The sequence below is a fragment of the Salmo trutta genome, chromosome 12 (genome assembly GCF_901001165.1).
Source record: "Salmo trutta chromosome 12, fSalTru1.1, whole genome shotgun sequence".
Taxonomy (NCBI): Eukaryota; Metazoa; Chordata; class Actinopteri; order Salmoniformes; family Salmonidae; genus Salmo; species Salmo trutta.
In genome coordinates this window covers 84,367,803-84,389,766 of record NC_042968.1, presented here as the reverse complement: position 1 = coordinate 84,389,766, position 21,964 = coordinate 84,367,803, and the positions used below count along the sequence as shown (strand labels likewise).

General features: G+C 48.8%; 1 protein-coding gene across 1 annotated transcript; it reads left to right on the top strand.

Annotated features, from left to right (window-relative positions):
• Positions 1-2,146: 2,146 nt before the first annotated feature.
• Positions 2,147-21,721, top strand: LOC115202645 (golgin subfamily A member 6-like protein 22). The gene is made up of 2 exons (XM_029766726.1): positions 2,147-4,327; positions 21,389-21,721. The coding sequence occupies exons 1-2, from the start codon at positions 2,147-2,149 to the stop codon at positions 21,719-21,721; spliced, it is 2,514 nt and encodes an 837-aa protein (XP_029622586.1).
• The last annotated feature ends 243 nt before the right edge of the window (positions 21,722-21,964 follow it).

Below are 21,964 nucleotides of genomic sequence, written 5' to 3'. Positions count from 1 at the left end.
GCACACTTAACTAGCATGGCTCCCACTGCACTCTGCAGCGATACACCATCCCATCTGGTTTGAGCTTAGTGGGACTATCATTTGTTTTTCAACAGAACAATGACCCAACACACCTTGAGGCTGTGTAAGGGCTATTTTACCAAGAAGGAGAGTGATGGAGTGCTGCATCAGATGATTTGGCCTCCACAATCCCTGACCTCAACCAAATTGAGATGGTTTTGGGATGAGTCAGACCGCAGAGTAAAGGAAAAGCAGAAAAGTGCTCAGCATATGTGGGAACTCCTTCAAGAATGTTGGAAAAGCATTCCAGGTGAATCTGGTTGAGAGAATGCCAAAAGTGTGCAAAGCTGTCATCAAGGCAAAGGGTAGCTATTTGAAGAATCTCAAATATAAAATATATTTTGATTTGTTTAACACTTTTTTGGTCACTACATGGTTCCATATGTGTTCTTTCATAGTTTTGATGTCTTCACTATTATTCTTCAATGTAGAAAATAGTAAAAATAAAGAAAAACCCTGAATGAGTAGGTGTTCTAAAACTTTTGACCGGTAGTGTATATGTGGACCTTTCATTAACTGCTCCAGCCCCTGCTGAGCCCCCCCTTCCAATCCCCCACCACATCTCCTACCCAGTGGATGAATGAAGAGCCTTCAGCCAGTCAGCCAGGTGACTTTGTCTCTTTGACCTGTTCTGGCCCACTGCTCTCCTTATCTAGTGATTCATCCTCAATAACTCTCACAGTATTTGTCCTGACATTTTAATTAAAATACTACTACCTCCTTCCTGTGATAAAAAGGGTGGCGTCACAGAGCAGGGCCCCACACTCACTGCGCTGGCCTACTACCTGACCACCTCGCATACAAGTGTACACACACACACACACACACACACACACAGGAACAGAGATGGGGTGAAAGAGAAAAAAGAAAAGGGGAACAGAAAGAGATGTGGTGGGGGAAAGAGAACGTCAGAGAAAGAGAGGAGAGAGACGAGACAGAAACAGAGATGTGGTGGGGGAAAGAGAACGTCAGGGAAAGAGAGGAGAGAGACGAGACAGAAACAGAGATGTGGTGGGGGAAAGAGAACGTCAGGGAAAGAGAGGAGAGAGACGAGACAGAAACAGAGACGTGGCGGGGGAAAGAGAACGTCAGGGAAAGAGAGGAGAGAGACGAGACAGAAACAGAGACGTGGCGGGGGAAAGAGAACGTCAGGGAAAGAGAGGAGAGAGACGAGACAGAAACAGAGATGTGGCGGGGGAAAGAGAACGTCAGGGAAAGAGAGGAGAGAGACGAGACAGAAACAGAGATGTGGTGGGGGAAAGAGAACGTCAGGGAAAGAGAGGAGAGAGACGAGACAGAAACAGAGATGTGGTGGGGGAAAGAGAACGTCAGGGAAAGAGAGGAGAGAGACGAGACAGAAACAGAGACGTGGAGGGGGAAAGAGAACGTCAGGGAAAGAGAGGAGAGAGACGAGACAGAAACAGAGATGTGGTGGGGGAAAGAGAACGTCAGGGAAAGAGAGGAGAGAGACGAGACAGAAACAGAGACGTGGCGGGGGAAAGAGAACGTCAGGGAAAGAGAGGAGAGAGACGAGACAGAAACAGAGACGTGGCGGGGGAAAGAGAACGTCAGGGAAAGAGAGGAGAGAGACGAGACAGAAACAGAGATGTGGCGGGGGAAAGAGAACGTCAGAGAAAGAGAGGAGAGAGACGAGACAGAAACAGAGATGTGGTGGGGGAAAGAGAACGTCAGGGAAAGAGAGGAGAGAGACGAGACAGAAACAGAGATGTGGCGGGGGAAAGAGAACGTCAGGGAAAGAGAGGAGAGAGACGAGACAGAAACAGAGATGTGGCGGGGGAAAGAGAACGTCAGGGAAAGAGAGGAGAGAGACGAGACAGAAACAGAGATGTGGTGGGGGAAAGAGAACGTCAGGGAAAGAGAGGAGAGAGACGAGACAGAAACAGAGATGTGGAGGGGGAAAGAGAACGTCAGGGAAAGAGAGGAGAGAGACGAGACAGAAACAGAGATGTGGTGGGGGAAAGAGAACGTCAGGGAAAGAGAGGAGAGAGACGAGACAGAAACAGAGATGTGGAGGGGGAAAGAGAACGTCAGGGAAAGAGAGGAGAGAGACGAGACAGAAACAGAGATGTGGCGGGGGAAAGAGAACGTCAGGGAAAGAGAGGAGAGAGACGAGACAGAAACAGAGATGTGGCGGGGGAAAGAGAACGTCAGGGAAAGAGAGGAGAGAGACGAGACAGAAACAGAGATGTGGCGGGGGAAAGAGAACGTCAGGGAAAGAGAGGAGAGAGACGAGACAGAAACAGAGATGTGGCGGGGGAAAGAGAACGTCAGGGAAAGAGAGGAGAGAGACGAGACAGAAACAGAGATGTGGCGGGGGAAAGAGAACGTCAGGGAAAGAGAGGAGAGAGACGAGACAGAAACAGAGATGTGGCGGGGGAAAGAGAACTTCAGGGAAAGAGAGGAGAGAGACGAGACAGAAACAGAGATGTGGCGGGGGAAAGAGAACGTCAGGGAAAGAGAGGAGAGAGACGAGACAGAAACAGAGATGTGGTGGGGGAAAGAGAACGTCAGGGAAAGAGAGGAGAGAGACGAGACAGAAACAGAGATGTGGTGGGGGAAAGAGAACGTCAGGGAAAGAGAGGAGAGAGACGAGACAGAAACAGAGATGTGGTGGGGGAAAGAGAACGTCAGGGAAAGAGAGGAGAGAGACGAGACAGAAACAGAGATGTGGTGGGGGAAAGAGAACGTCAGGGAAAGAGAGGAGAGAGACGAGACAGAAACAGAGATGTGGTGGGGGAAAGAGAACGTCAGGGAAAGAGAGGAGAGAGACGAGACAGAAACAGAGATGTGGCGGGGGAAAGAGAACGTCAGGGAAAGAGAGGAGAGAGACGAGACAGAAACAGAGATGTGGCGGGGGAAAGAGAACGTCAGGGAAAGAGAGGAGAGAGACGAGACAGAAACAGAGATGTGGCGGGGGAAAGAGAACGTCAGGGAAAGAGAGGAGAGAGACGAGACAGAAACAGAGATGTGGCGGGGGAAAGAGAACGTCAGGGAAAGAGAGGAGAGAGACGAGACAGAAACAGAGATGTGGCGGGGGAAAGAGAACGTCAGGGAAAGAGAGGAGAGAGACGAGACAGAAACAGAGATGTGGCGGGGGAAAGAGAACGTCAGGGAAAGAGAGGAGAGAGACGAGACAGAAACAGAGATGTGGCGGGGGAAAGAGAACGTCAGGGAAAGAGAGGAGAGAGACGAGACAGAAACAGAGATGTGGTGGGGGAAAGAGAACGTCAGGGAAAGAGAGGAGAGAGACGAGACAGAAACAGAGATGTGGTGGGGGAAAGAGAACGTCAGGGAAAGAGAGGAGAGAGACGAGACAGAAACAGAGATGTGGTGGGGGAAAGAGAACGTCAGGGAAAGAGAGGAGAGAGACGAGACAGAAACAGAGATGTGGTGGGGGAAAGAGAACGTCAGGGAAAGAGAGGAGAGAGACGAGACAGAAACAGAGATGTGGTGGGGGAAAGAGAACGTCAGGGAAAGAGAGGAGAGAGACGAGACAGAAACAGAGATGTGGTGGGGGAAAGAGAACGTCAGGGAAAGAGAGGAGAGAGACGAGACAGAAACAGAGATGTGGTGGGGGAAAGAGAACGTCAGGGAAAGAGAGGAGAGAGACGAGACAGAAACAGAGATGTGGTGGGGGAAAGAGAACGTCAGGGAAAGAGAGGAGAGAGACGAGACAGAAACAGAGATGTGGTGGGGGAAAGAGAACGTCAGGGAAAGAGAGGAGAGAGACGAGACAGAAACAGAGATGTGGTGGGGGAAAGAGAACGTCAGGGAAAGAGAGGAGAGAGACGAGACAGAAACAGAGATGTGGTGGGGGAAAGAGAACGTCAGGGAAAGAGAGGAGAGAGACGAGACAGAAACAGAGATGTGGTGGGGGAAAGAGAACGTCAGGGAAAGAGAGGAGAGAGACGAGACAGAAACAGAGATGTGGCGGGGGGAAGAGAACGTCAGGGAAAGAGAGGAGAGAGACGAGACAGAAACAGAGATGTGGCGGGGGGAAGAGAACGTCAGGGAAAGAGAGGAGAGAGACGAGACAGAAACAGAGATGTGGCGGGGGGAAGAGAACGTCAGGGAAAGAGAGGAGAGAGACGAGACAGAAACAGAGATGTGGCGGGGGAAAGAGAACGTCAGGGAAAGAGAGGAGAGAGACGAGACAGAAACAGAGATGTGGTGGGGGAAAGAGAACTTCAGGGAAAGAGAGGAGAGAGACGAGACAGAAACAGAGATGTGGTGGGGGAAAGAGAACGTCAGAGAAAGAGAGGAGAGAGACGAGACAGAAACAGAGATGTGGAGGGGGAAAGAGAACGTCAGGGAAAGAGAGGAGAGAGACGAGACAGAAACAGAGATGTGGTGGGAGAAAGAGAACGTCAGGGAAAGAGAGGAGAGAGACGAGACAGAAACAGAGATGTGGCGGGGGAAAGAGATATGTCAGAGAAAGATGGAGAGAGACGATGAGACACAAAAAGAGATGTGGAGGATTAAAGAGAAAGAGGAGAAAAGGAGAGGGATTTCAATCACGTCTGTCACTTTCATGATGACATTGTCTCACAGCTGGAAGTAAACAGTAGTAAAACAATGAAATGGATTCAAGAGGCGATTGTGAACCTCGGTGTTGGTTTGGGTCAGAATGGAGCTGCTTCTGGCTTGAGAAAAGCCTTAACTTGCCAAACAGATCCCTGCCTCAGTAAAACTACTGACTACTCCAATATATTAGATATAGCATGTAGACATGATAGGTTTCAAATCCAAAATAGCAAAACACATTCAATATGGCAAAAGTTATGGGTTCTAGAAGCAAATGTGTTCCCCATGAGGTGATGGAAACATACATTTTGAGTGCAGGCTAAATGAGATCCTGGAGCTAATCAAATATTACGGATTTCCATAGAATTTCTTGCTAAAGAAATATTGTGTCTCATTGGAACCAAATTCCTTGTATGGATGTGGCATGTGGACTTGTATCCTTCTGTTCTGCTCTGCTCTGTTCTGTAGGTGAAATTAAACTGGTCCAAAACCTAGGGGGAAAAAATGACAACGTTGACCAAAACATTGCATCTTCACAACAAGGAATGAACCCCTAAGGATATAGCTAGGTCTATAAAAACATCTCCACAGAGACATGTTGAAACAGTTTTTCCATCATTTCTTGTAATAAGGAGGTTCTATCTGAGGTCATGTGCTAACTTACTATCAAGGAACCAAGCAGAGCCTGACAGAAGGTAATGGAATCAATGGGACAACAGCCTGATGCCAGTCTGGCACGCAGCCATCAATATCAATCATTGTTATTACTGATAATGTCTCCATGCAACCCCGATAAATGTCAGTGCAGTCTCACCCAACTACAAACCAGCCAGATCTCTCTTCTTTAAGAAAGGATATTATGAGCTACTTAGAAACGCACATTATTTTGTATCAAGTATTGACGGTGAAGGTGATGATATGGAAATCAATCAAGAGAGATGAGAGTCAGATGAGAGTTTCCTAGTTTACCTTCCGTAGGTTCCTCTCCAGGACTAGCTGGTGTGTAGAACAGCCTGGACACCACAGGAGCCAAGTCTTCTTGGGCAGAGGCAGAGCAGGAGGAACACGTCAGGTGCATGTACACACAAATACAACCCTGTATTATTAGCCAAGCAGAATATCATCGGCTCCTCATTAGCAGATGTTCTCCATGACTACATCAGCCCATTTTCCATCTGTCCTGTAGAGAGTGAGACGAACCTTCCCTAAAGAGATGGAACATTGTCTAATTACCCTCCATAGTCAGCTCCCAAACAACCTGTTCCTTAACACACTGCCGATGTAGGGATTCAGTTTCTCCTCCGCAGCATGGCAGGGACTATTCCATGAGAAGTGGCCAGAGAGGGTGGGTTGGAGGGAGCTGGGCTCTGGATGTATGGTGTTGGACCTCAGAGGGGGTTCAGCTCCCCTCCTGGAGGGCAGTACGCTGAACACTATGTCAATGGTGGCAGGTTTGAGGATTGAAAGGGAACCCGATAGCTCCTAACTGTCCCGTGCTGGTTTGGGAGGGTTTGGCAGATACAGGTTCTCCCCAGTGGGATACGCGGTGCGTCATTGCCATAGGGTCCATGGACATAGGGAACGTCAGTGCTCCAAGATGCAGCTCAGAGGACGTGTCACACTCTCCTCACACTGGGACACTACTCTGTCTAGAGGACAGACACTGCTCTGTCGGGAGGACAGACACTACTCTGTCTGGAGGACAGACACTGCTCTGTCGGGAGGACAGACACTACTCTGTCGGGAGGACAGACACTGCTCTGTCGGGAGGACAGACACTGCTCTGTCGGGAGGACAGACACTGCTCTGTCGGGAGGACAGACACTGCTCTGTCGGGAGGACAGACACTACTCTGTCTGGAGGACAGACACTACTCTGTCTGGAGGACAGACACTACTCTGTCTGGAGGACAGACACTACTCTGTCTGGAGGACAGACACTACTCTGTCTAGAGGACACACACTACTCTGTCTAGAGGACAGACACTGCTACTCTGTCTGGAGGACAGACACTACTCTATCGGGAGGACAGACACTACTCTGTCTAGAGGACAGACACTACTCTGTCTGGAGGACAGACACTACTCTGTCTGGAGGACAGACACTACTCTGTCTGGAGGACAGATACTACTCTATCGGGAGGACAGACACTACTCTGTCTAGAGGACAGACACTACTCTATCGGGATGACAGACACTGCTCTGTGTAGAGGACAGACACTACTCTGTCTGGAGGACAGACACTACTCTGTCGGGAGGACAGACACTACTCTGTCTAGAGGACACACACTACTCTGTCTAGAGGACAGACACTGCTACTCTGTCTGGAGGACAGACACTACTCTATCGGTAGGACAGACACTACTCTGTCTAGAGGACAGACACTACTCTATCGGGATGACAGACACTGCTCTGTGTAGAGGACAGACACTACTCTGTCGGGAGGACAGACACTACTCTGTCGGGAGGACAGACACTACTCTGTCTGGAGGACAGACACTACTCTGTCGGGAGGACAGACACTACTCTGTCTGGAGGACAGACACTACTCTGTCGGGAGGACAGACACTACTCTGTCGGGAGGACAGACACTACTCTGTCGGGAGGACAGGCACTACTCTGTCGGGAGGACAGGCACTACTCTGTCGGGAGGACAGACACTACTCTGTCTAGAGGACAGACACTACTCTGTCTAGAGGACAGACACTACTCTGTCTAGAGGACAGACACTACTCTGTCTAGAGGACAGACACTACTCTGTCTAGAGGACAGACACTACTCTGTCTCTGTTGTACAGCAGGGCTGTCGACTGAGACACTTGATGTTTATTCTGTGGAAAATGACCGAAGGAGATGGAGTATCTGGTGCATATGTGTTGTCTACAGGCTTTTAAGTTTTAAAGTACCCAGGGAGAGAACTCCTTACTGTTAAGACAGCTCATTTCGTGGCTAATGTTCTATTTGAAATGGCACAACACCATTGTTCCCATAGGGTTGCTAGTTAAAATCCCAGGAGGCCAAGGTGCCATTGAGGAAGACACTCAGAATTTTTATTTTATTTATTTCACCAGGTAAGCTAGTTGAGAACAAGTTCTCATTTACAACTGCGACCTGGCCAAGATAAAGCAAAGCAGTGTGACACAAACAACACAGAGTTACACATGGAATAAACAAGCGTACATTCAATAACACAATAGAAAAAAAGAAAGTCTACATACAGTGTGTGCAAATGGCGTGAGGAGGTAGGCAATAAATATGCCATGGTAGCGAAGTAATTACAATTTAGCAGGGCATTCCCCTAGGATAGGGGGCGCCACAGCGCATTTTGAAAATAAATCGTGCCCATTTTAAACGGCCTACTACTCAAACTCAGAAGCTAGGATATGCATATAATTAATACTTGTGGATAGAAAACACCCTAAAGTTTCTAAAACTGTTTGAATGGTGTCTGTGAGTATAACAGAACTCATATGGCAGTCAAAACCCCGAGACCGATCGTAACAGGATGTGGAATTCTGAATTGTGGACTCAACTTCACATCTTTGCCTATTAATCACACCGTGAGCTATGGTTCATTGAGCACTTCCTATTGCTTCCACTAGATGTCCCCAGTCTTTACAAAGTGGTTTGAGCCTTCTACTGTGGAAACTGAATGAATGAGACGCTGTTGAAATTGGTCACATGAGGAGGGCCATCACCATTATGACGCCGGCGGCCCTGTCTACCCTCCCCTTTCGAAACGTTTTGAAACACAATACAATCGTCCCCCTCGAATCTTATTGGCTCTCTTGTTGAAACAGGCCCTGAAGATTTATGTTATACAACGTTTGACATGTTTGAATGAACCTAAATGGGAAAAAAATGTTTTTTGTCGAAATAGCTGTCCCGCGCCCGACGGAGCTTTTGGATCAGCCTTCAGACGCGCTAACAACAACAAGCTAATGGAACATAAAGGATGAACTTTTTCGAACGAAAATACATTTGTTGTGGACCTGGGATACCTGGAAGTGCTTTCTGATGAAGACAACCAAAGGTAAGGGATTATTGACAATAGTATACAAGACTAGATGTGATATGCGATTGTTCCAAGATGGCGCAGAGCTGTATTTACTAGGTAATTTTCTGAGTATCGCATCCCCTTTTATCGCAAAGTGTGATTACCCAGTAAAGTTCTTTTTAAATCTGGTATTACAGGTGCTTTCAAGAGATATTCATCTATAAATCTTAGAATGACAATATTATATTTTAAAAATGTTTTCGAATAGTAATTGAGTAAATTGTAGCACTGTTTCCCTGGATGCATTTGAGGGAAAATAGTTAGTCAACGTTACGTGCCGATGTAAAATGCTGTTTTTATATATAAATATGAACTTTATCGAACAAAAGAATGCATGCATTGTGTAACATGATGTCCTAGGTGTGTCATCTGATGAAGTTTGTAAAAGGTTAGTGCTGCATTTAGCTGTTTTTTGGTTATTTGTGATGCATGTGGTTGGTCGGAAAATGGCTATGTGGCTACTTTTATGATATACTCCTCTAACATAATCTAATGTTTTGCTTTTCCTGTAAAGCCTTTTTGAAATCAGACAACGTGGGTCGATTCAGGAGAGGTGTATCTATAAAACGATATGTGACAGTCCTATATTTGAAAAAGAAAAAATATTAAATTTCGTTATGCTAATGTCGATAGGAGTTTTTCGCTGGATGTTCGCCCCGCTTACGGGACGAGACCGTCAAGAGGTTTTAAATGAGCAGATGATGATGTGAAAGTAGAGATACTGGTGTGCAAAAGAGCAGAAAGTAAATAAAAACAGTATGGGGATGAGGTAGGTAGATTGGGGGGGTTATTTACAGATGGACTATGTACAGCTGCAGCGATCGGTTAGCTGCTCAGATATCTGATGTTTAAAGTTAGTGAGGGAAATATAAGTCTCCAGCTTCAGCGATTTTTGCAATTCGTTCCAGTCACTGGCAGCAGAGAACTGGAAGGAAAGGTGGTGCTGGCTTTGGGGATGACCAGTGAGATATACCTGCTGGAGCGCGTGCTGGAGTGGGTGTTGTTATCGTGACCAGTAAGCTGAGATAAGGCAGAGCTTTACCTAGACTTATAGATGACCTGGAGCCAGTGGGTCTGGCGACGAATATGTAGCAAGGGCCAGCCGACTAGAGCATACAGGTCGCAGTGGTGGGTGGTATAAGGGGCTTTGGTAACAAAACGGATGGCACTGTGATAGACTGCATCCAGTTTGCTGAGTAGAGTATTAGAAGCTATTTTGTAGATGACATTGCCGAAGTCAAAGATAAGTAGGATAGTCAGTTTTACTAGGGTAAGTTTGGCGGCGTGAGAGAAGGGGGCTTTGTTGCAAAATAGAATGACGATTCTAGATTTGATTTTGGATTGGAGATGTTAAATATTAGTCTGTCAGAAGAGTTTACAGTCTAGCCAGGCACCTAGGTACTTGTAGTTGTCCACATATTCTAGGTCAGAACCGTCCAGGGTAATGATGCTAGTCCGGCGGGCGGGTGCAGGCAGCGAACGGTTGAAAAGCATGCATTTGGTTTTACTAGCGTTTTAGAGCAGTTGGAGGCCACGGAAGAAGTGTTGTATGGCATTGAAGCTCGTTTGGCCAGAAGTAAACAGAATGGTGTCATCTGCATAGAGGTGGACAGAGAAAAGAGTTGGTCCGCGAATTGAACCCTGTGGCACCCCCATAGAGACTGCCAGGGGTCCGGACAAAAGGCCCTCTGATTTAACACACTGAACTCTGTCTGCAAAGTAGTTGGTGAACCAGGCGAGGCAGTCATTTGAGAAACCAAGGCTATTGAGTCTGCCGATAAGAATACGGTGATTGACAGAGTCGAAAGCCTTGGCCAGTTCGATGAAGACGGCTGCACAGTACTGTCTTTTATCGATGGCGGTTATGATATCATTTAGTACCTTGAGCGTGGCTGAGGTGCACCCGTGACCAGCTCTGAAACCGGATTGCACAGCGGAGAAGGTATGGTGGGATTCGAAATGGTCAGTGATCTGTTTATTAACTAGGCTTTCGAAGACTTTAGAGAGGCAAGGCAGGATGGATATAGGTCTATAACAGTTTGGGTCTAGAGTGTCACCCCCTTTGAAGAGGGGGATGACCGCGGCAGCTTTACAATCTTTAGGGATCTCAGACGACATGAAAGAGAGGTTGAGCAGACTGGTAATAGGGGTTGCAACAATGGCGGCGGATAGTTTTAGAAAGAGAGGGTCCAGATTGTCTAGCCCAGCTGATTTGTACGGGTCCAGGTTTTGCAGCTCTTTCAGAACATCTGCTATCTGGATTTGGGTGAAGGAGAAGCTGGGGAGGCTCAGGCAAGTAGCTGCAGGGGGGGGGGGCAGAGCTGTTGGCCGGGGTTGGGGTAGCCAGGAGGAAAGCATGGCCAGCTGTAGAGAAATGCTTATTGACATTTTCTATCATCATCGATTTATCGGTGGTGACCGTGTTACCTAGCCTCAGTGCAGTGGGCAGCTGGGAGGAGGTGCTCTTGTTCTCCATGGACTTGACAGTGTTCCAAAACATTTTGGAGTTAGAGCTACAGGATGCAAATTTCTGTTTGAAAAAGCTAGCCTTTGCTTTCCTGAGTGACTGCCTGTATTGGTTCCTGACTTCCCTGAACAGTTGCATATCGCGGGGACTATTCGATGCTATTGCAGTCCGCCACAGGATGTTTTTGTGCTGGTCAAGGGCAGTCAGGTCTGGAGTGAACCAAGGGCTATATCTGTTCTTAGTTCTACATTTTTTGAAAGGGGCATGCTTATTTAAGATGGTGAGGAAGTTACTTTTAAAGAACGACCAGGCATCCTTGACTAACGGGATGAGGTCAATATCCTTCCAGGATACCCGGGCCAGGTCGATAAGAAAGGCCTGCTCGCAAAAGTGTTTTAGGGAGCATTTGACAGTGATGAGGGGTGGGCGTTTGACCGCGGACCCATAGCAGATGCAGGCAATGAGGCAGTGATTGCTGAGATCTTGATTGAAAACAACAGAGGTGTATTTGGAGGGCAAGTTGGTCAGGATAATATCTATGAGGGTGCCCATATTTACAGATTTAGGGTTGTACCTGGTGGGTTCCTTAGATTAGATTGTATGACTGCCAGGGTGTTAAGCATATCCCAGTTTAGGTCACCTAACAGAAGGAACTCTGAAGACAGATGGGGGGATATCAGTTCACATATGGTGTCCAGGGCACAGCTGGGAGCTGAGGGGGTCTATGACAGGCGGCAACAGTGAGAGACTTATTTCTGGAGAGATGCATTTTTTAAATTTGAAGTTCGAACAGTTTGTGCATAGAACTTGAAAGTATGACAGAACTTTGCAGGCTATCTCTGCAGTAGATTGCAACTCCTCCCCCTTTGGCAGTTCTATCTTGGTGGAAAATGTTGTAGTTGGGTATGGAAATCTCAGATTTTTTTGGTGGCCTTCCTAAGCCAGGATTCAGACACGGCAAGGACATCAGGGTTGGCGAAGTGTGCTAAAGCAGTGAGTAAAACAAACTTAGGGAGGAGGCTTCTGATGTTAACATGCATGAAACCAAGGCTTTTTTGATTACAGAAGTCAACAAATGAGAGTGCCTGGGGACACGCAGGGCCTGGGTTTATCTCCACATCACCCGAGGAACAGAGGAGGAGTAGGATGAGGGTATGGCTAAAGGCTATCAAAACTGGTCGTCTAGTGCGTTGGGGACAGAGAATAAAAGAAGCAGATTTCTGGGCGTGGTAGAATAGATTCAGGGTATAATGTGCAGACAGGGGTATGGTGGGATGCGGGTACAGTGGGGGTAAGTCCAGGTACCGAGTGATGATAAGAAAGGTTACATCTTTGGCCCTGTCCGGGGGTATCATCGGATGGGGCCACAGTGTCTTCTGATCCCTCCTGTCTCAGCCTCCAGTATTTATGCTGCAGTAGTTTATGTGCCGGGGGGCTAGGGTCAGTCTGTTTCATCTGGAGTATTCTCGGTGTCCTGTGTGAATTTAAATATGCCCTCTCTAATTCTCTCTTTCTCTCTTTCTTTCTTTCTCTCTGAGGACCTGAGCCCTAGGACCATGCCTCGGGACTACCTGGCATGATGACTCCTTGCTGTCCCCAGTCCACCTGGCCATGCTGCTGCTCCAGTTTCAACTGTTCTGCCTGCGGCTACGGAACCCTGACCTGTTCACCGGACGTGTTTGTTGCACCCTCGACAACTACAATGATTATTATTATTTGACCATGCTGGTCATTTATGAACATTTTAACATCTTGACCATGTTCTGTTATAATATCCACCCGGCACAGCCAGAAGAGGACTGGCCACCCCTCATAGCCTGGTTCCTCTCTAGGTTTCTTCCTAGGTTTTTGGCCTTTCTAGGGAGTTTTTCCTAGGGAGTTTTTCCTAGCCACCGTGCCTCTTTCACATGCATTGCTTGCTGTTTGGGGTTTTAGGCTGGGTTTCTGTACAGCACTTTGAGATTTCAGCTGATATACGAAGGGCTATATAAATAAATTTGATTTGATTTGATCTTTGGATGTGCTGGTTATACTGGGTAAGGTCACCGCATGTGTGGGAGGTGGGACAAAGGAGGAATCTGAGGCATGTAGAGTGGGACTAGGGGCTCCACTGTAAACTAAAACAATGATAACTATCCTAAACAACAGTAAACAGGGCATATTGACATTTGAGAGAGACATAAAGCGAGGCATAAAGCAGCCACAGGTGTTGATTGGGAGAGCTAGCTAAGACAACGGGTAAGACCACAACAGCTAATCAGCTAAGACAACAACAACAGGTAAAATGGCGATGAATGGGCAAAGAGGGTCGGTTAGCTACACACAGGGCCTGAGTTCACGGCTGGGGCCGACAGATAAACAAAAATAAACAGAATGGAGTACCATGATTAACGAACAGTCCAGCAGGCATCAACTATGTAGCCAAGTGATCATAGGGTCCAGTGAACAGCAATAGATGGAGCAGGGAAGCCGTGGGGTGTTTGTTACTACGCTGGCACGCAGGAGACACAGCGTTTAAAGTTAGCAGGCCGGGGCTAGTTGAAGCGTCTGCTCCGACGTCCGACAGAGGCCGGTTGCAGGCACAGCGGATGGAGTATTCGTCGGCAGACCAGTCGGGTGGTACGATGGGGCGCCGTGTCGACAAGGGGTCCAAGCCAGATGGTGAGAGAGGTATTGTTGTTGTAGTAATTTCCTTTGCTAGCCGGGAGATGCGCCTGGCTTGCGGCTACCTGGTGCTAGCTTCAGGGTAGGGGCGTTAGCCACTATAGCCACTCGGTAGCAGCGATGATCCAGTGCCAGGGTCCAGAGCTTACGGCAAGGAACCGTTGGAGTAGTGGATTCTAGCCGTGTTTGGTGGAGTCCGGGTGAACACTGAGTAGACCGGGAGGTGGGCCTGGCTCAGGGCTAGCTGCAGGGCTGGGTCACTCGGTGGCAGCTAGCTAGCTGTGAAGATCAGGTGTATTGGTACAGGGTTTACGGCAGGAATCCGGCATTGTAGTGGAGAAACAGTCCGATAGTGGTAGGCTGGCAAGTATTATCCAGGCTAAAAAAGGGTTGGTGTCTGTGCAGAAGGTAAAGGCCGCTAGCAGTGGCTAGCAATGACTAAATATCTAGTAGCTAATTAGCTGGTTAGCTCCTGATGGCTAGCTTCCGATAGAGTTCTGGCTATAAGGTCTGAAAAGAATAGCGGTTCCGTAACTGTAAGGTTCGCGTAACTGGTGGCAGGGAAGTCAGACGCAGGAGAGCAGAACTAGGCAATAGCCGGAGCAGTTTAATTGCAAAACCAACGGCATAAAGAATAACAAACATGGGTACAAAACCCGTCGCGCACCAGTAAACATGTGCGCAAGCACTTACAACAAACAATTCCACACAAAGACATAGGGGGAACAGAGGGTTAAATACAGACTTAATGTGGGAAATGAAAACCAGGTGTGTAAGAAAACAAGACAAAACAAATGGAAAATGAAAAGTGGATCCACAATGGCTAGAAGACCGGCGACGCCGAACGCCGCCCGAACAAGGAGAGGAACCGACTTCGGTGGAAGTCGTGACAGTAACACATTGGGTGAGGCAGGTTACCGGAAGGTATAATTAATTGATAATGGAAAAGAGATTGAAAATAAACTTGAAATGTATACAAAAAAAGACGGAAAATACAAAAGTACACGAGAGGATGTGTCACGACCGTCGGATGAAGTAGACCAAGGTGCAGCGTGGTGAGCGTACATTTTTCTCTTTATTGAATGTCGCCAGCAAAACCAATACAAAATGACCGTGAAGCTTACAGGGCAAAGTGCCACAAACAAAGTTAACTACCCACAAGGACAGGTGGAAAAAGGGCTACATAAGTATGGCTCCCAATCAGTGACTACGAAGTACAGCTGTCCCTGATTGAGAGCCATACCAGGCCAAAACAAAGAAATACAAAACATAGAAAATAGAACATAGAATGCCCACCCAAATCACACCCTGACCAAACCTAAATAAAGACATAAAAAGGCTCTCTCAGGTCAGGGTGTGACAGTAACCCCCCCCAAAGGTGCGGACTCCTGGTGGCAAAACCATAACCCATAGCGGAGGGTCTGGGTGGGCATTTCTCCGCGGTGGCAGCTCTGGAGCGGGACGCAGACCCCGCTCCACCACTGGCTCACCCCACTTTGGTGGCACCTCTAGAGCGGGGTCACTTGCCGCGGGCCACTTGCCGCGGGCAACTCTGGCAGCGCCGGACAGGCGGGTGACTCGGCAGCGCCGGACAGGCGGGCGACTCTGGCTCAGGACGCACCAGGCTGGGGAGACATGCAGGAGACCTGGCTCTGGGAGCAGGCACAGGACTCACCAGGCTGGGGAGACTTGCAGGAGACCTGGCTCTAGGAGCAGGCACAGGACTCACCCGGATGGAGAGACACGCAGGAGGCCTGGCTCTGGGAGCAGTCACAGGACTCACCAGGCTGGGGAGACTTGCAGGAGGCCTGGCTCTGGGAGCAGGCACCGGATACACTGGGCCGTGGAGGCGCACTGGCGGTCTCGAGCACAGGACTGGCACCACCCGTACTGGCTGGGTGCCCGCTTCCCCCCGGCAAATTCGGGACACTGGCACCGAGCACACCGGCCTGTGGATGCTCGGCCTCGACACCGTGCGCATCACCCCATAGCCCGGGGCCTGACCAATCAAATGCTCGCCACGGTAAGCACGGGGAGTTGGCTCAGGCCGCACTGGGTTCTCCAGGCGAACTGGGGAAACCGTGCGTGGAGCGGGCGCAGGACTCACCGGGCTGTGGAGGCGCACTGGAGGTCTGGAGCGCCAAGCTGGCACAAGACGTGCAGGGCTGGGGAGGCGCACAGGAGGCCGGGTGCGTGGGGCTGGCACAGTCTTCCCCAGATGGCTAGCACGCACCTTAGGACGAGTATGGAGAGCTGACTCAGCTGTCATCAATTCGAGGACACGCTCCGTAGGGCGAATGTCGTGCCTCATGCACCAACATGGCAGCTCTCTCATAGCTCTCTCCTCCAATCTCCCCATCAACTCCTTCACTGTCTCTGCTTCCATCCTCGGCTCCGCCGACCGTCCCATGTGCCCCCCCCCAAAAAAAAATCTTGGGGCTGCCTCTCCTGGCCACGCTGCTTGGTCCTTTGGTGGTGGGTAGTTCTGTCACGACCGTCGGATGAAGTAGACTAAGGTGCAGTGTGGTGAGCTCACATTTTTCTCTTTATTGAATATCGCCAGCAAAACCAATAAACAATACAAAATGACCGTGAAGCTTACAGGGCAAAGTGCCACAAACAAAGTTAACTACCCACAAGGACAGGTGGGAAAATGGGCTACCTAAGTATGGCTCCCAATCAGCGACAACGAAGTACAGCTGTCCCTGATTGAGAGCCATACCAGGCCAAAACAAAGAAATACAAAACATAGAATGCCCACCCAAATCACACCCTGACCAAACCTAAATAGAGACATAAAAAGGCTCTCTCAGGTCAGGGCGTGACAGGATGAACAAAAACACGTCTGCATTGCTACGCCATTTTGGAGATGAAATTGGTCTGGTATATATTCATCAGTATAAATTGATAATCTGTAAACTGTAAACTCTGCAAGCATTGTTCAATGCAGATTAATGATATAAAATATGTCCCTCTCCTTTTGTGTGTGTGTGTGTGTGTGTGTGTGTGTATCGCACGCCTGTCATCATCATCTCATGATTTCAACTGATCCACTCAGGTAGAACTACATTACTTAAGGGACACTCCAGCTATCCATCACACACACACACACACACACACACACACACACACACACACACACACACACACACACACACACACACACACACACACACACACACACACAAATTCCCCAGAGTGAGGGAGTGGAGAAGTTCTGAGGAGTCCCCCCCCAACCCCATGGAGATGGCCACTGGACAGACGTCACCATTGCTCATCTATCTAAGTATGATGACTGACTGGGAAATAATACCAGGATTGCTAAAAACAATAACACTCATAAATAACTATACAGTTAGCGATATAATCATCATCATCACTGTCACCACAATTCAAATGGAAAATGGGGATTTATTGTTTGACCCAAAACCCTACACACACACAAACAGGAGATGGAAGGTTCAGGAACACTATCATTCACTCACCCGACCTACTTCCCTCAATCTTGGTTTTCTGTCTTATTTTCTCCATTAATTCTAGTCTGCCTTACAACCCTGATGTCACCTGGTCGGCCAGAAACACTGCCTCGTCTAAGCATCATGGAATTACATTTCTAAAACAACGGCCCTCTATGTAAATGGCTCTGTCTAATATCACTTCCACCCCCTCACCCCCTCTCTCCTTCCGTCTTATCCCCTGTCCTGGGCGGTGGGTGGTGGGGTGCAGCTGGACTCACAGGTGCCTGGCATGCAGGTCATGGTGGAAGAGCAGAGCTCTGAGACGCACCACTGGACCGCCAGGCTCCACGGGAGGCACAGTGACCAGGGAGATCTATAGTAGACACACAGACACACAGACAGACAGACAGGACAGACAGACAGGACAGACAGACAGGACAGACAGACAGACAGGACAGACAGACAGGACAGACAGACAGGACAGACAGACAGACAGACAGACAGACAGACAGACAGACAGACAGACAGACAGACAGACAGAAGTACAGCACCTACACACGTAGACCTGATAAAGTCTGCCAGACAATCCTAAAGCCTATTACCAAACTTCAGATCTAAGTAATGGATCCCTGTAATCCTTTTATATAAATCCTGTGGATGTTACTATAACGTCCTTCTGGCTGAGGCCGAAGTGAAATCACTCCTTTTTAATCAAGTGGACAAATTTAAGGAAGCAAAGTCAGTGTATCCCATGTGGGGAGAGAGCAGGGGACAGAGAAAGAGCAGGGCCAATCTCCCTTTGTATCTGCCTGGGTCCACACTGTCATTCCACAGGACCATCCAACAGCTAATTAAAAAGAGAGTGAATATTTAATTCCGTTTTGTCACACAGTCATGTAATATTCCATTTCCACACTGTGTCAAGACACAGAAATTAATTTCATCTTCCCCCTCCTACCTAATGAGCAGAAATTACACACGGTTTTCCCTGTCTTCTTTCTGAGTGATATTCAAAGACGGATTTCAGCCGGAAAACCAAACTTGTGTCACGAAGAGGGATGAAAATTCTATGGATATATATTCTTTATGCAGACACTTTAGGGAATTGGATTGATCAGATTTCTTTCAGCGTGTTCTAAACCATTATTCCATGTTTTTCATATTCATATTGAAGACTGGCACTCAAATTAGCGTACCTAATGCTAGCATGTCAATTCCCATTCTCCAGCCAGTAAGATTAGTTCATCAAATTCTAAACCAGTCACAACAAACAGCATTAGGGAGCTTTCATTGAACTGGTTACTTTTTTCACAATGGATTTGAGATCTTCATGGTAGACAGCTGCATGTCACGACTACTGTAATGATCTCTCAAATCAGCTCTGATGTTTTGTTGTTCTTGGACGTGGACCAAGAATCTATACAAATCTGATCGAGCACAAAATAGAATGCAATGCAAAACAACACAAGTAGCTAAAGTGCAGACCTGGCAGTAATACCGCTAAGCCACACTGGATTTCTGAATTTAAATGTATGTGTGTGCCCTTTGAATATGTCATAAAGTCTCACTGTATGGAGAGGCATAGGGGATGAGCTGTATGGAGAGGAAAAGGGGATGAGCTGTACGGGACAGAACAGGGGATGAGCTGTATGGAGAGGAACAGGGGATGAGCCGTATGGAGAGGAACAGGGGATGAGCTGTATGGGACAGAACAGGGGATGAGCTGTATGGAGAGGAACAGGGGATGAGCTGTATGGGACAGAACAGGGGATGAGATGTATGGGACAGAACAGGGGACGAGCTGTATGGAGAGGCACAGGGGATGAGCCGTATGGGACAGAACAGGGGACGAGCTGTGTGGGACAGAACAGGGGATGAGCTGTATGGAGAGGAACAGGGGATGAGCTGTATGGGACAGAACAGGGGATGAGCCGTATGGAGAGGAACAGGGGATGAGCTGTATGGGACAGAACAGGGTATGAGCTGTATGGAGAGGAACAGGGGATGAGCCGTATGGAGAGGCACAGGGGATGAGCTGTATGGAGAGGAACAGGGGATGAGCTGTATGGAGAGGAACAGGGGATGAGCCGTATGGGACAGAACAGGGGATGAGCCGTATGGAGAGGAACAGGGGATGAGCTGTATGGGACAGAACAGGGGATGAGCCGTATGGAGAGGAACAGGGGATGAGCTGTATGGAGAGGCACAGGGGATGAGCTGTGTGGAGAGGCACAGGGGATGAGCTGTATGGAGAGGAACAGGGGATGAGCTGTATGGAGAGGAACAGGGGATGAGCTGTATGTGACAGAACAGGGGACGAGCTGTATGTGACAGAACAGGGGACGAGCTGTATGGAGAGGAACAGGGGATGAGCTGTATGGAGAGGAACAGGGGATGAGCTGTATGGAGAGGAACAGGGGATGAGCTGTACGGGACAGAACAGGGGACGAGCTGTATGGAGAGGCACAGGGGATGAGCTGTATGGAGAGGAACAGGGGATGAGCTGTATGGAGAGGCACAGGGGATGAGCTGTATGGAGAGGAACAGGGGATGAGCTGTATGGGACAGAACAGGGGACGAGCTGTATGGAGAGGCACAAGGGATGAGCTGTATCGGACAGAACAGGGGATGAGCTCTATGGAGAGGAACAGGGGATGAGCTGTATGGGACAGAACAGGGGACGAGCTGTATGGAGAGGCACAGGGGATGAGCTGTATGGGACAGAACAGGGGATGAGCTGTATGGAGAGGCACAGGGGATGAGCTGTATGGAGAGGAATTGTACACTCACTACCTGCTGGTCCGATTCCAACGGCAGAACTGACCGGTCTGTGACAAGAACCGCTCTGGATATCTGCCTGTGAAATGAGAAGATGGATGAAAGAGAGGAAATGTGAGGGAGGACATAAGAAAAACAGCAGCACCAATATTAGATTATTACTGCACTGTTTTCCTTTTATCTCTGTTCTTTGTTGTGGTAGATTTTGGCTGTGAGACAGTCCAGTCTAGGCCATGCTACAACAGAACAGTGGCTGGGTTGGTTCTGGCCAGCCGGGCCTGTCATTCTGCGCTGCTGTCTTTAAGAGCATTAGTCATGCTCTAATTGGGGTCAGTGGTGTAAATGTCAAGGTCTCCATTGATGGAGGCAGGCGGGCGGGCTGGTGGGCGGGCGGGCTGGCGGGGGGCGGACGGACGGACGGACGGACGGACAGACAGACAGACAGACAGGCAGGCAGGAGCGGTGTGGTGGGCAGAGCAGAGCAGAGCAGAGCCCAGTCACCTGCAGCTGGGTCTGTGGAGTGTGTCTGGGATAATCAGCCCTTTCACCATGACGCCACTGAAACTGTCCCACAACATAAAGACCTGAGGAAAGATCCCTCTTATCGGCATTGAGACCCTCCTACCAAGTTGACTGCAAGGAGAAATGCCACCTCTATGTAGGCTATGCACTGTTCTCACTAAATGAAGCCTGAAACAGTGAGTGAGAGCAGCATCAACGAATATGAAGGGAAGGTGATGAGGAGTACTGGAAGCCAATCTCACCTGGAATAGGTGTTCTTCCTCTGGTCTGCCCCGATGTAGTCATGTTCCACCACAAAGTGACTGCAACTGATTCTCTGGCCATGAGTGTCAATCACAGTTTTGCACCTGGAACAAGGAAAAACTGAATGAAATGGGCCTAGTGAAAATATGTTGCTGCTGTTTTCATTTACATCCATTGAAAAACACATAAAAATAAAAAGGGGTAACGCTTAATAAAAACGTCATTGTTATAACAAACACCCGTGAAACTTAGCTGTATGTATGATTCATGACACAGGTTTAATGAAAGACCTCTGTCAGGAAAGGGAGTTGGCATCTGTGCCTAAGAACATTACAGTCCATAGTCCAGCACAAAAGAGAAGTATTGTTTTGGCAGCTTCTCAATGCACCAACGTCAAAACACACATCCAAATGGCCTGGGCCGATTCACTCATCTTTATAAGAAAATCCAGAGCTGGATGCCGTCTCTTTTATTAACAAAACAATGCCAGCACAAAACAGAACCCACAAAATTAGCCAGATTGGTGCCATCTGAGTTAGCTGGGGGGGAAACTGGGTGCAGTCCTCTCTGCACCCCCAGTCCTCTCTGCACCCCCAGTCCTCTCTGCGCCCCCAGTCCTCTCTGCGCCCCCAGTCCTCTCTGCGCCCCCAGTCCTCTCTGCGCCTGCAGTCCTCTCTGCGCCTGCAGTCCTCTCTGCACCCCCAGTCCTCCCTGAGCCCCCAGTCCTCTCTGAGCCCCCAGTCCTCTCTGAGCCCCCAGTCCTCTCTGCACCCCCAGTCCTCTCAGAGCCCCCAGTCCTCTCAGAGCCCCCAGTCCTCTCAGAGCCCCCAGTCCTCTCAGAGCCCCCAGTCCTCTCTGAGCCCCCAGTCCTCTCAGAGCCCCCAGTCCTCTCAGAGCCCCCAGTCCTCTCTGCACCCCCGACCTCTCTGAGCAGCAGCGGCAGTGTGACCTTACTGCCTTGCTCGTCTCAGATAGAGGGGAAACGGTGGGGAATCTCACTGCTTGTTATGTCAAGAGTTATAAATGTGCTTTATAGGGCTCATTATCCAAACTAATGGGCTAGGGTTGACATCCTTGAAATGGACTTCCACAATAAAGGAGAAGGCAAGCTGCACTCCAAAACGCCCTCTCCCACCCCACTCCAAACCACACCCCTCCGAATAATCCACGCCT

What these genes read in the sequence shown, in the direction of transcription:
- LOC115202645 (XM_029766726.1), top strand. Translation starts at nt 2,147, where the DNA reads ATGTGGCGGGGGAAAGAGAACGTCAGGGAAAGAGAGGAGAGAGACGAG. An exon ending in TGTGGTGGGGGAAAGAGAAC is followed by an intron (nt 4,328 to 21,388) that starts GTCAGAGAAAGA and finishes CTGCACCCCCAG; the next exon opens with TCCTCTCTGCGCCCCCAGTC.